The following is a 12,499-nucleotide window of genomic DNA, read 5'->3' on the forward strand; positions in this document are numbered from 1 at the left end:
ATGGAGAACCCTCCGAGCGCCTCCACACCATTCGTATCTGCTGGAGAGGGTCCTCCTTCAACTGCCTCAATCGCCGAAGCTACACCAGGTGGGGATGAAGGCGCTCATAACTCGCCGATACTCATTACCGAGTCCCCCACATCACCACCACGCCAGGAAGTCCAACCTCAACAACCAATTCAAGAGGGTGGTGGTGAGAGTCAGCATCAGGCCCCTTCAGCCCCTCCACCAACAGCGGCTGCAAGCCTTCCCCTCGCGGTCAAAGGAATCTGGGGGCCCTTCACAGCTAAACTCAAGATGATGGCAGAGGACCTCCCCTCCATCATAACAAAAGCTGTGGAGAGTTCCAGCAAAAAACTTCAGGATGATATCTCCACACTCCAAGAGGATAATCGCCTGATAAGGATCGAGGCGGAAAAGCTGTCCTGCAACCTCATGATGGCGAAGATTGATCACTCAAGGGTGGAAGACGCCATGAGTGCCGAGCTGAGGGTTGCACGCAAGGAGGCCTCCGATCTACGCCAGAAACTGCACCTCCTAGCTCAAGAGAAGATCGAGCTGGAGAGTAAGCTGGTTCCCTACCGGCTCAAGGTGGCTGACTTGGAGGCATCAATAAAAGCGGATGCAGCCAAGGTAGAGAACCTTGAGAAAAGGTCGGTTGATCGGGAGGTTCTCCTTGGAAAGGTCGAAAAGGAGAGGAATGACGTCGTGGCTGAGCTCGCCAAAGCTAGAGAGGAAAACAAAAGAACTGTTGCAGAGCTGGCCCAGGCGCGGGAGGAAAGCAAAAAGGTTGCTGAAGACCTCGTTCAAGCTCGTGAGAAAACTGAAGAACTGAAGAAACGAGCTGACGAGCTGGAACAGCAAACCGAGGGGCTCAAACAACAAAACAAAGAGCTCGAACTAAGCTCCGCCCAAGTCCTCGCCGCTGGGTTCGACGCCGCCCTGGAGCAATTCGCCTGCCAGTACCCCGAGCTCGACCTCTCCATGATATCAATTTGTAACGAAGTGGTGGATGGGAAGATCGTGCCTTCTGAAGATTAGTCATCTCCCTCCACCGCTTATTCCCTGATATCTTTTTGTACAATCTTTAGGCTTTGCTTGTAATATTTTTCCCCTCTTCTTATGTACTTGAACTGATACTGCTCTTATTATAACTTCTTCGCTTCTACATATTGTCTCTTTGCTTGCTTTGCTTCTCCTTGTAAAAACCGCTTAAACAAATTAACTTAGCGATTCTACCGTTTACTTACTGCTTCAAACTCGATCAAACTATCACTTTTCGAACGATGGCATATTAATAACTTGTGAACTTTAAGATAACGAACTTCAGCGTGAAACTACTTACTAAGCAGCAAGTTTCAATCCAACTGATAGTTTAAGATGTAGTTCACTTGATCTGCTCCATCAAAATGGGCCCTTACTCTTGCCATCGCCTGAATTTCTTCTGATCGCCAGAGGGTCCCGGCGATGTAAGCCCCCTTTTGCCTTCGTAACTTGGCTATTGTTCCCTCATCTGGGGGGTAGAGGCGCCTTTCGGATCCTTCTCTACCTCCCTGAGTTTCAGAACAATAAGCCGAACAGCTAGGCGTTCTCTTCGAACCTACCTTGGCCATCCTTCAAACTTCTTCCACCCTCTACACCGTACCTGAACTCGTTCGAGACGAGAAAGATTTTATCTTGCCTGAACTCGCTCGACAGCGAGAAGGTCTTTATCTTGCTTGAACTCGCCCGACGGCGAGAAGGTCTTTATCTCGTGCCTCTACATTGCCCCAGGGGCTACATCTTCTCTCCCCTGGAGACACTGAGGACTTTTTCTCTTTCTCGCCTGCACTCGCTCGACGGCGAGGAGGTCTTTTAAACGTTGTTGGTGCCTCCGATCGCCGAAAGACGATGAGGACTTTTAAAACTTTAACTGATGCCGCCAATCGCCGAAAAGCGATGGGGACTTAAAACTTTCTAGAAAGCATGCAACATATCTTCAAACTTGCCTTAAATCACATACGAGTGACAAGGTCTTTTTTCTAAAACTTTCGTAACAATAAGCATGCAATCTAGAACACTTTAAACTTCGAAAACTCTTCTTTATTGGGTGGCCTCATTAAAAACCCTCCTTAGGAAAAAAAGAGTGCCCCCTTCAAACTGTTTTAACAGAAAGCTTGCAAAACTCTCCGTGTTTGTTTTTACTTACAAAGCTTCAACTGTAATATAACTTGAGGTGCGTGGCGTTCTAAGTGCGAGGAATCGCCCCTCCTTCCAATGTTTCTAAGCGGTAGGTGCCGTTCCCGAGCGCCTCAATTATTCTGAACGGTCCCGTCCACTTAGGCGATAACTTGTTCTCCATCTCATACTGGTGGGCCTTCCTCATCACCAGGTCGCCTTCTTTAAACTGCCTTGGCATCACCTTCGAGTTATACCTTCGTTCGATCCTTCTTTTCACTGCCTCGGCTTTTACTCTCACCTCCTCCCTGGCCTCATCCAGCAAATCCAGATTCAACCTTCTTTCCTCATTCGAGTCTTCCGCTACAAAGTTCTGGAATCTCGACGAGCTCTCCTGGATTTCCACTAGAATCATTGCGTCGCACCCATAGACCAAGCTAAACGGGGTCTCATGGGTTCCTGACTGCTCAGTGGTGTGGTACGCCCAAACTATACGGGGTACCTCCTCAGCCCACGATCCCTTGGTTTTCTCTAGCCTTCTCTTCAAGCCTCTTAGCAATACCCGATTGGCGGACTCTACTTGGCCATTTGTCTGAGGATGCTCGACGGATGCAAATACTTGTTGAATTCCCACCTCTTCACACAGCTTCTTCAATAGGTGACTTGCAAACTGAGTCCCGTTGTTTGACACCAGGCGCTTAGGCACACCAAACCGGCACACGATGTTCTTCCACACAAAGCTCTCGATCTTGTGTGCGGTGATCTGGGCTACTGGTTCTGCTTCGATCCACTTGGTGAAATATTCAATCGCCACCACCAAGTACTTCATCTGCCTTATCGCCAATGGGAAAGGTCCCAGAATGTCGATCCCCCACGTATGAAATGGCCAAGGGCTGTAAATCGACTTCAACTCTTCGGGGGGCGCTTTGTGCCAATCGGCGAGCTGCTGACATTGCTTGCAACACTGTGCATACTTCTTGCAGTCCTCCCTCATTGTTGGCCAGTAGTAACCTGCACGGAGGGTTCTCACGGCCAGAGCTCAACCCCCGACGTGACTTCCGCATATCCCTTCATGGAGCTCGGCCATAATTCTTGTACATTTCTCTCCGTGCACACATTCCAGGAGTGGGTGTGCGAACCCGAACCTATACAGCTCGCCATCAATCATTGTGAACTTGCTGGAGTTCTTCTTTATCTTCCTGGCCTCCGTCGGATCCAGCGGGATAAGGCCATCTGCCAGGCATCGCTTGTACTGTGTTATCCAGGTGTCTGGCTCATGGGTAGCGCAGACCTGCGCCACGTTCACCTTCTCCCCCCGACATGCTCTTATTCTCGGCGATCTCAAGGTCTCCTGAGTTAAAGACCTGTGACTCCTCGCCGCTTTCTCCGTCGACTTGCTTATTTGAATAACCAGGTGGTCTGCCACAAATGCTCTAGGCGTCTTCAGAGTTTCTTGGATCACCGTCCTCTGTCTACCCCCCTTGCCCGAACTGGCGAGCTTAGCTAGCAAGTCAGCTCGGGCATTCTGCTCTCTGGGCACATGCACCACTTCAAAGGAGACAAAGGAACTCTTCAACTCCCGCACATACTCCAGGTAAGCCGCCATTTGTGGATCCTTGGCCTGGAACTCGCCTGTTACGTGTCCCGTGACCAACAACGAGTCACTCTTAGCCATCAGCACCCTAGCTCCCATCTCCTTGGCCAGCAAGATTCCGGCGATCAGCGCCTCATATTCTGCTTGATTGTTGCTGGCCTTGAAAGCAAACCTCAGGGACTGCTCAATCAGCACACCGTTGGGCCCTTCCAGGATGACTCCAGCACCGCTAACCTGCTGGTTCGACGATCCGTCCACCGAAAGCACCCAACGGAAATCATTCCCCTCAACTCGCGATGCTTCTGACGAGAGCTCGACCACAAAATCGGCGAAAATCTGCCCCTTGATCGGACCCCGGGGCTCGTACTAGATATCGAACTCCGACAGCTCCACCGCCCACTTCACCATCGTACCAGCTACATCAGGCTTCTTCAGGACTTTCTGGATGGGCAAGTCGGTCATCACCAGTATGGTAAAACTGTGGAAATAGTGGTGCAACCTCCTCGCCGAAAATACAACAGCCAGCGCAGCTTTCTCCAAGGCCTGGTATCTCACCTCCGGGCCCTGCAACACCTTGCTGACGAAGTAAATAGGCTTCTGAGCCTGGTCTTGGTCTTGGGCGAGCAGCGCACTCACCGCCCTCTCAATCACAGCAAAGTACAACCTGAGAGGGGTTCCCACCAACGGTTTGCACAAAACCGGCGGGCTCGCCAGGTACTCTTTAAGCTTGACGAAGGCCTCTTCACACTCCTTCGTCCAGGCAAACTTGTTGTTCCGCCTTAAACACTGAAAGTACGGATGGCCCTTCTCTCCGCTAGCCGATACGAAACGAGACAGGGCGGCCATCCGACCTGTAAGTTGCTGCACCTCCTTCACGGTAGCCGGGCTCCTCATCGCCAAGATGGCAGCACACTTATCAGGATTGGCCTCTATTCCTCTTTCAGTTAAGAGGAACCCCAAGAACTTCCCCGCCTCCACGCCAAAAATGCACTTCTCGGGGTTCAGTTTTAACCTGAACTTGGCGATTGTGGTGAACAACTCCTCCAAGTCCGCAACATGCTTGCTCTTCTCCGGCGAGGTCACGACCATATCATCCACGTACGCTTGCACATTCCTCCCCAGCATTGGTGCAAGTACCCTATCCATCAACCTTTGGTACGTGGCCCCTGCGTTCTTCAGCCCAAAGGGCATCACCTTGTAGCAGTAGCACGATCTCTCGGTCATGAAGGCGGTCTTCTCTTCATCCATGGGATGCATCTTTATCTGGTTGTACCCCGAGAAGGCGTCCAGGAAGCTCAGCAACCTGCACCCTGCAGCACTGTCAACCAGGGCGTCTATGCTTGGCAAAGGATACGAATCCTTTGGGCAAGCCTTGTTTAGGTCAGTGAAATCGACGCACATGCGCCACTTCCCATTGCTTTTCTTCACCAGTACGACATTGGCCAGCCACTCAGGGTACTGGACTTCCCTGATATGGCTTGCGGCGAGGAGCTTCTGTGTTTCATCCCTGATCGCCTGTCTTCTCTCCTCGTTAAACTTCCTTCTTCTTTGTCGCACCGGCCTGACCTGGTTGTCCATTGCTAGATGGTGGCACAAGAAGTCGGGGTCGATTCCTGGCATGTCTAAAGCAGACCATGCAAAAGCATCCAGATGCCGCTCTATCACCTTGGCGATCTGGTCTTGGAGCTCAGCCTCCAAGGATCTTCCCAACTTGAATACTTTCCCCCCGATCTCCCTTTCGAGCCATTCCTCGACGGGTTTGGGTCTAGCTTCCCTGGCGATCACCGCCCTGGCGATTCCCAGTTCCCTCGCTTCCTCTGGGCGGTTCCTCGCCTCTTCTTCCCGATCGGCGTTCTCTCCCTCAGCCTCAGCATCCATCATGGCGACGTCGCCTCCGGCGGCCACCTCCATCGCTGCATCAACAACTCGCCCTTCTATTGGCCTGGGCTTCACACCGGGAGGCGGCGTCGTTGTGATGTAACTCACTGACCTCTTATTCTTGAGGCTATTCTCATAGCATTTCTTCGCCTCCTTCTGGTCAGATTTGATGGTGATCACCACCCCTTCCATCGATGGCAACTTCACCTTCATGTGCCTGGTTGAAGGCACAGCTCCTATTCTGTTGAGCGTTGGTCTTCCCAACAGAATGTCATATGCTGAGGGAGCATTCACGACGAGGTACTTGATTTTCTCCGTCCTCGAGCCCGCCTCATCCGTGAATGTAGTTCTTAACTCTATGTACCCCCTGACCTCCACCTGATCGCCAACAAAACCATACAAGCACCCTCCATAGGGCCTCAGCTGGTCAAGGGGCAACTGCAGCTGTGTGAAAGTTGGCCAGAACATCACATCTGCCGAGCTTCCTTGGTCCACCAGAACCCTGTGGACCTTCCTTCCCACCGTAACAAGCGAGATGACTATTGGATCGTTGTCATGGGGTACAACATCCCTGAGATCTTCCCTTGTGAACATGATGTCCACATCTGGCGAGTGGTCCTCGAACATGTCCATTGTCATCACAGACCGTGCATATTTCTTCCTCTGTGACGCGATGCATCCACCACCCGAAAAACCTCCTGCGATGGTGTGGATCTCTCCGTGAGTGGGCATCTCGTGTTGCTGAGCCTCACCACCCGCCGGCTGGGAGCTCGACGCTCCCCCCGTCCTCCTGTCCAGCAAGTAATCTTTTAGGAACCCGCTCTTGACCAAGTCGTCGAGCTGGTATCCCAAGGCCAAACATGAATCCACGGTGTGACCAAAACCCTGGTGGAATTCGCACCAGGCGTCTGGCTTTGGTCCCAAGACCTTGTCGCCCACTTTCTCGGGTGCCTTGAGCCTGGCTGCTATATTGGGGATGGCGATCAGGTCCGCTAACCCCATGACAAACTTATGCTTTGGTGGGCGATTGTACTCCCTGGGGCGCCTTGGGCCCCTGCCCTTATTTTTCCTTGGATCATAAGGATAGCGGGTCCTTTGATCCCTCTTAGCCGCCGCTGTCTCCAGCACCCTCTGTGGCTGAATCCTGGTATGGGCACGTGGCCTAGCGGGGGCCACGCTTCCTCTCTTCTCGGCGACCTCACTCTCATTGGCGATGTGGGCCACCGCAAGTTGCCTAACCTCAGCAAACGTGGCGGGGTGAGCCCTGATCAATGCCTCGCAGAAAGGTCCCGACAGCACGCCCTTTTTGAAGGCGTAGACCAACATCTCTTCGTCCTTGGCCGGCGAGCGGACCATCTGCGCCCCAAAACGATTCAAGTAATCCCTGAGGGACTCTCCCTGGTACTGCCTTATGTCGAACAGATCATAAGACACCCTAGGTGGCGCCTTGTTCACTATGTACTGCTCGACGAAAAGCTTCGAAAACTGTTGGAAGTTGGTTATGTGACCTGTAGGCAGGCTCACAAACCATTCTAGCGCTGCTCCCTGGAGCGTGCTCACAAACATCTTGCAATACACAGCATCCGAGCCTCCTAACAGCATCATCTGCGTGTGGAACGTGGTGAGATGTGCCTCAGGATCCTCCACGCCGGTGAAAGTAGCCTTCACGGGTACCACACTCGCAGGGATAGGCGTGTCTGTGATCGCCTGTGCAAATGGCTTGGGGAAAACGCGAGGTGGCGACCACGGTGCGACCTCTTCAGCGACTGGGCGCCCTCTCTGCTCCTGAAGAGCTTGGCGCAACTCCTCAGTCACTCTGCTGAGCTCCTCATTCCTGGCCTGAGAGGCGACTAGGTCCTCATGCATCTTTGCCTGCTCTATGCGCGAGGCCTCCACATTCGCCTGCAGCGCACGCATGATCTCCACCATCTGCGCCATAGTCATGGCGCCTTCAGTAGCAACTGGCGCAACTGGACTTGAACGGTTGCTTCTCATCTTTCTCATGAAAACTTAACAGACCACAACGAGCGACGAACAAAACCTCCTTCAGCAACGATCGATCCAGCAATCAATCGGTCAGAACTTCGTAAACTCCAAAGAACTTCAAGAACGCAATCTCAATCAGCAAAAACCCTTCGCAGAAACTTACAGCTTCACCACAAACCACCGCTTCTCCACCAAAACCTCTAATTCACCGGTCGAAAATCCGAACGAACGGCGAAGCTTCGATCTCACCGATTGAAACTCGCGTAAGCGGCGAAAAGACAGAACGGCGCCGCTACGGCCGATCACGCTCCGACGCCCAAGTCAGCGACTGAACCACCAAATACTAAGAGAAAACTTAAGAACTTTCAGGAACCGTGCAAAATTCTCTCTCAGCGTACTCAAGTTCTCGCAAGCGTAAAAGAAGTATTCTAAAACGCGTGTGTACCTCAGAAGTTCGTTAGAATCTCTTATATACCTGTGCATTTTCTCTCTCTTGACAGTTACACATCTGGACACGTGGCTCGCATCCAGCTGTACACGTGCCATCATCTGGAGCATCCTTGACTTGGGCGTCACTTCTTACTCTTCAGGCTTTTAGCTAAGTTACTTATGCAGGAAACAACTCAGCGCATAACTGCCTTGGAGCGTGATCTCTTCTGTGTGGCGAGTACGGGTGCCTTCATACACACCTTCCCTGTGGTCTCGCCGGCCGCCTTCATGATCTACTTCACTTGCCTCATCGTGCATGCTCGGGTAAGCTGTTCTTCGACCTCAACCTCTGGCCAGCTAGGGAATGACCATCTGACGACTTCATCCTCTGTTTCGAAAGCCTGGAATAAGTTTCCCTGATCCTTCGGCGATGTCCTTCTTTCGGCGATCTCTAATCACTTGGTCGCCTGGGTTCACATCCGGCGACTTCATCTCAAACTCGGTGACCGCCGGTTTAGGTATGCTAGAGATCGGAGCACGCCAACTTAATAACTGGCGACTACACGAGCCCCCCGACTTCCTTCCCTTCTGCCAGCCAGGTGCCCCGTTCAACACGCCTATATAATAGCTTGCTACCACGTCATCACTTCCGACCACCTGGGCAGTACAATATTTATTACAAGAATGATTTTAGTGTCGACAAAAATGAACACAAATAAAAAAAAAAAAAACTTGATACAAAAGCATGATTAGTGTTTGTCTTGTGTCATCTAGAAAGTCCACACTTCATGTCTAGAAGCTATTGAATTTGTCGATTTATGGAAGAGATGCTAGTAATGTCGACCTAACAAACGCAAATTGAACAATCAATATGTAATAATATAATGATAGGATCAGTCATGTTGACACTATATAAATGTAAAAAATAGATAACCTTGACGTCACAAAAGCAAACACTTTAAATAAATAAAGCATTTTAATTAAAAGGTTTTTGTTGGTCTAACATACGTTATAAAACAAAATTGACAAAAAAAAGTGGAATTTTGAATAGGTTAGGTTGACGCTAACTAGAAGAAAAGAAAATGGTAGTTTCAGTTAAACCATTCCTAGGGATGATGAAAAAAAAAATTAATTCAATTTAGAAACATTTTCAAACCGTTTTTAAATTTGAAATCTTCCTATATTAATACCCAACATCATTCCAAACTCAATGTCAATTCTAATTCAAAATTTAAATCTAACATTAATTTCAATTACAATTCCATATTCAAACCCAATACGATTTGTAATTTCAAATTCAATTACAACACCATCCAATCAATGTAGTTTATAATAATTAAATTTTTTTAAAGAGGTGGTCATTAGCAATAGTGAAGTAAAATATATCATACACATGAGCAATTCAAAAAGTAAGTTTGCTTAAGAAAAATAAACATGAGCAAATCAGAAAGTAAGTTTGCTTAAGAAAAATAAGCCTAAAGTTGAAATAAAGAATATTTATAACTCAAAGTAGGACCAAAAAATGTTTGAAAATTAAAAATAAAACAATTACATGATTAAGACAAAAAGAGTGTTCTAATTTGATATAATGATCACATACAATTGAGAGTGTGTATGAAAAATAATAAAACCATTAGAATAAATACAACACTTAATACATAAAAAAGAAATGTGAAATAACTAAACTTACAATGTAGGTGAACTTCAAGTATAATGGTCATCAAAATCTTCAACATATTGGAGGTAAACCTGACTTGTACATGTTAACTGTTAACGTGTCACCAAATTTTTGTTCCATCATCATAGCTAATTATTGTTGCATCAACTGTGTTATCCAACTGTGTAGTCCTTTGATGTGCTAAGTTAGTTATTTTAGTTGTTGCATCACTTTTTCATTTGCTTCTTGGATTTGTTGATTTGTTCTAAACAAAACTGATCACTGTAATTAGTGGTAAAAAGGTTGAATTACCTTTTTGGTCTCTATATTTAGGGTCAATATTCAATTTAATATAGTGGTTTTTAGAAAAAACAATTTGGTCCCAAGATTTTTTAAAAAGGTTCAACTTGCTCATTTCTGTTAAGTTTCCACCAACGACGTTAACAGTTGATGATGTGGCACACACAGTTGTATTGGTCTGCATAGGTGGCGCATCTACAGTCTTGGCTCTCCATCTTTTCTACCTTTTGTCCCCTTCCCTCTCCTCACCTCACCTCCTTCACCCAACTTCTTCTGCACGATCCACCTAACCTCGCATTCTTCACCCAACTTCTTCTGTACGACCCTCTCTCTTTCTCTTTGTAACACAAGCTTCAATTTTTTTTGTTTATGTTCTCTCTACTCAACCTTTTTCTATTTCTATTTGGTGTGGTGTGTGTACATGGTGTGTTCTTGGACTCTTCAGAATCTTCCTGAGCTTGCTTCTTGGATGTGTCAAACAAACTAAGTTGGTTCTTCACAACCTATAAATCCTCTTTGAGTTGAGAAATCTGAGATTCTATTTCAGATATTTTGCTAGCATGCTTCCTCTAAAACATTAGAAGATTATAATTCTGAGAGAAATCTCTAGTTGTTGGATATTTGTTACAAGGAATTGTATAAAACAACAAGGATTACAAAAACCCACACACAACAAAATAAGAAAACAATATAGGCCCAGAAGCAACCTAATCTTTCACAAAGAATGAATATACAATGCCATCAAATATAGTATATAGAACTAGTGATAATTTATTACATGGCAGTGAAATAGCTTATTCTACCAACTCTCTTAATTTATTTGAATGCACCAGATGCTCGAGAACAGAATCCTCAGAAAGGCGACTTTAATATCTATGAAACACATAACGTACATTTGTTTCTTTGTTTCTTTGTGAGGATTCCTTTGCCAATGTAGTGACTCTAAAGGCTATTCTAAGGGGTTTCGAGTTAGCTTCAGGCTTGAAGATCAATTTTCATAAGGCAAAGCTTGCAGGTATTAATGTCCTTAGTAGTGTTCTTGAGTGCTACACAAAGACTTTGAACTGTACTCAGATGAGTATCCCGTTTATGTATCTGGGTTTAGAAGTGGGGGGAAATCCAAGGAAGAAAAAGTTCTAGGAGCCAGTTCTGAACAAGATAAAGTCAAGGCTTAGTGTATGGAAAGGGAGATTTTTATCTATGGCAGGAAGAATATGTTTAATCAAATCTGTTATCACTGCTTTGCTGCTTTACTATCTGTCCATGTTTAAAGCACCGGAATCAGTGTGCAAAAGTATAATCAACATTCAAAGGAGGTTTTTGTGGGGATGGGGAAAGGAGAAGAGACCGATTTCTTGGGTCAGCTGGAAAACCTTATGTAAACCAAGAGAGGAAGGAGGCTTAGGCATTAGAGACATCCGCAAGTTTAATGTAGCGCTACTGGCTAAGTGGAGATGGCGTTGTATCTCTGATGAGAAAAGGAAGTGGAAGAAATGCTTGGATTCAAAGTATGGCCTTGAATATGGTGACTCTCAACTACCAGTGAAACTCTAATCTTGGTGGTGGAGAGACTTAATGAAGGTTTGTACGGAGGGAGATGGAATCCGGTGGTTCCAAAAAGAAGTAGGTTGGAAATTAGGGAGTGGGGATAAAACAAGATTTTGGGAAGATGTTTGGACCGGAAATGTTAATTTCAAAACTATGTTACCAAGACTGTACTCTCTGTCGTTGAATCAGGGCCAAAAGGTGGAGGAGGTAGGTGTGTGGGAGGAATTGGTGTGGAGATGGACCTTAAGATGGAGGCGTGAAAGATTTGAGTGGGAAATCCCGATGGAAGTTGACCTTAGTATGCATATGTCAAGGGCCAATGTCACTAAGGATGTCAAGGATGCTCAGGTTTGGACTTGTGATGTATCTGGATGCTTTACGGTGAGTTCAGCTTACGAATGCCTTGACAAGCCCGAAAGGGGACCACAAATCGATGCCTTCATTTATCTGTGGAAGGTGAAGACGTTCCCTAATGTGATGATCACAGCCTGGAGGGTACTGTTGGACAAAGTACCAACAAGAGAGTGTTTGAGTAGGAGAAGGGTGATGTTGAACACCACTGTATGCGCTCTCTGCCAGTCTAAGGAGGAATCGGGTCAACATTGTTAGAAAAGATGGCTTTAAACTAGAGGGGGGTGAATTGTTTAAAGGGGTTTTCGTAAACTTTTCAAAGCTAGAATGAACTTATTTCAGAAACCAATTGATTCAGCAATTCAGTTAGCCAAAACAGCAAGCAAAACTGTAATACTAGAAAAAAAAACAATCGGTTGTTTCTTCGAAACAATCGGTTGTTTATACCAGCAAACAACAAACAAACTGAATTTAAAGAGTTAGGGATAGAGAGATTGTACACAATTGATCACTTATGCAGACCACAACCAAGAGAATGACCTTGAACACCTCAAGAAACACATCTTCCTTGGCCAACACTAAGATTGCTGATCTTGAAC

The 12,499-nt window shown here is 47.1% G+C and overlaps 1 protein-coding gene across 1 annotated transcript; it reads left to right on the plus strand.

Annotated features, from left to right (window-relative positions):
• LOC137813331 (uncharacterized) lies at positions 1–1,041 on the plus strand. The gene is made up of 2 exons (XM_068615491.1): positions 1–565; positions 629–1,041. Exons 1-2 carry the CDS (start codon positions 1–3, stop codon positions 1,039–1,041), a joined length of 978 nt encoding a protein of 325 aa, XP_068471592.1.
• Positions 1,042–12,499: the final 11,458 nt, after the last annotated feature.

The sequence above is a fragment of the Phaseolus vulgaris genome, chromosome 10 (assembly GCF_000499845.2).
Source record: "Phaseolus vulgaris cultivar G19833 chromosome 10, P. vulgaris v2.0, whole genome shotgun sequence".
In the NCBI taxonomy this organism is placed as follows: Eukaryota; Viridiplantae; Streptophyta; class Magnoliopsida; order Fabales; family Fabaceae; genus Phaseolus; species Phaseolus vulgaris.

Excerpts from the sequence above, each read along its gene's own strand:
- LOC137813331 (XM_068615491.1), top strand. The coding sequence starts at position 1 with ATGGAGAACCCTCCGAGCGCCTCCACACCATTCGTATCTGCTGGAGAG. Across the intron at positions 566-628 it reads AGAGAAGATCGAGCTGGAGA|CCAAGGTAGAGAACCTTGAG; the intron begins GTAAGCTGGTTC and ends AAGCGGATGCAG.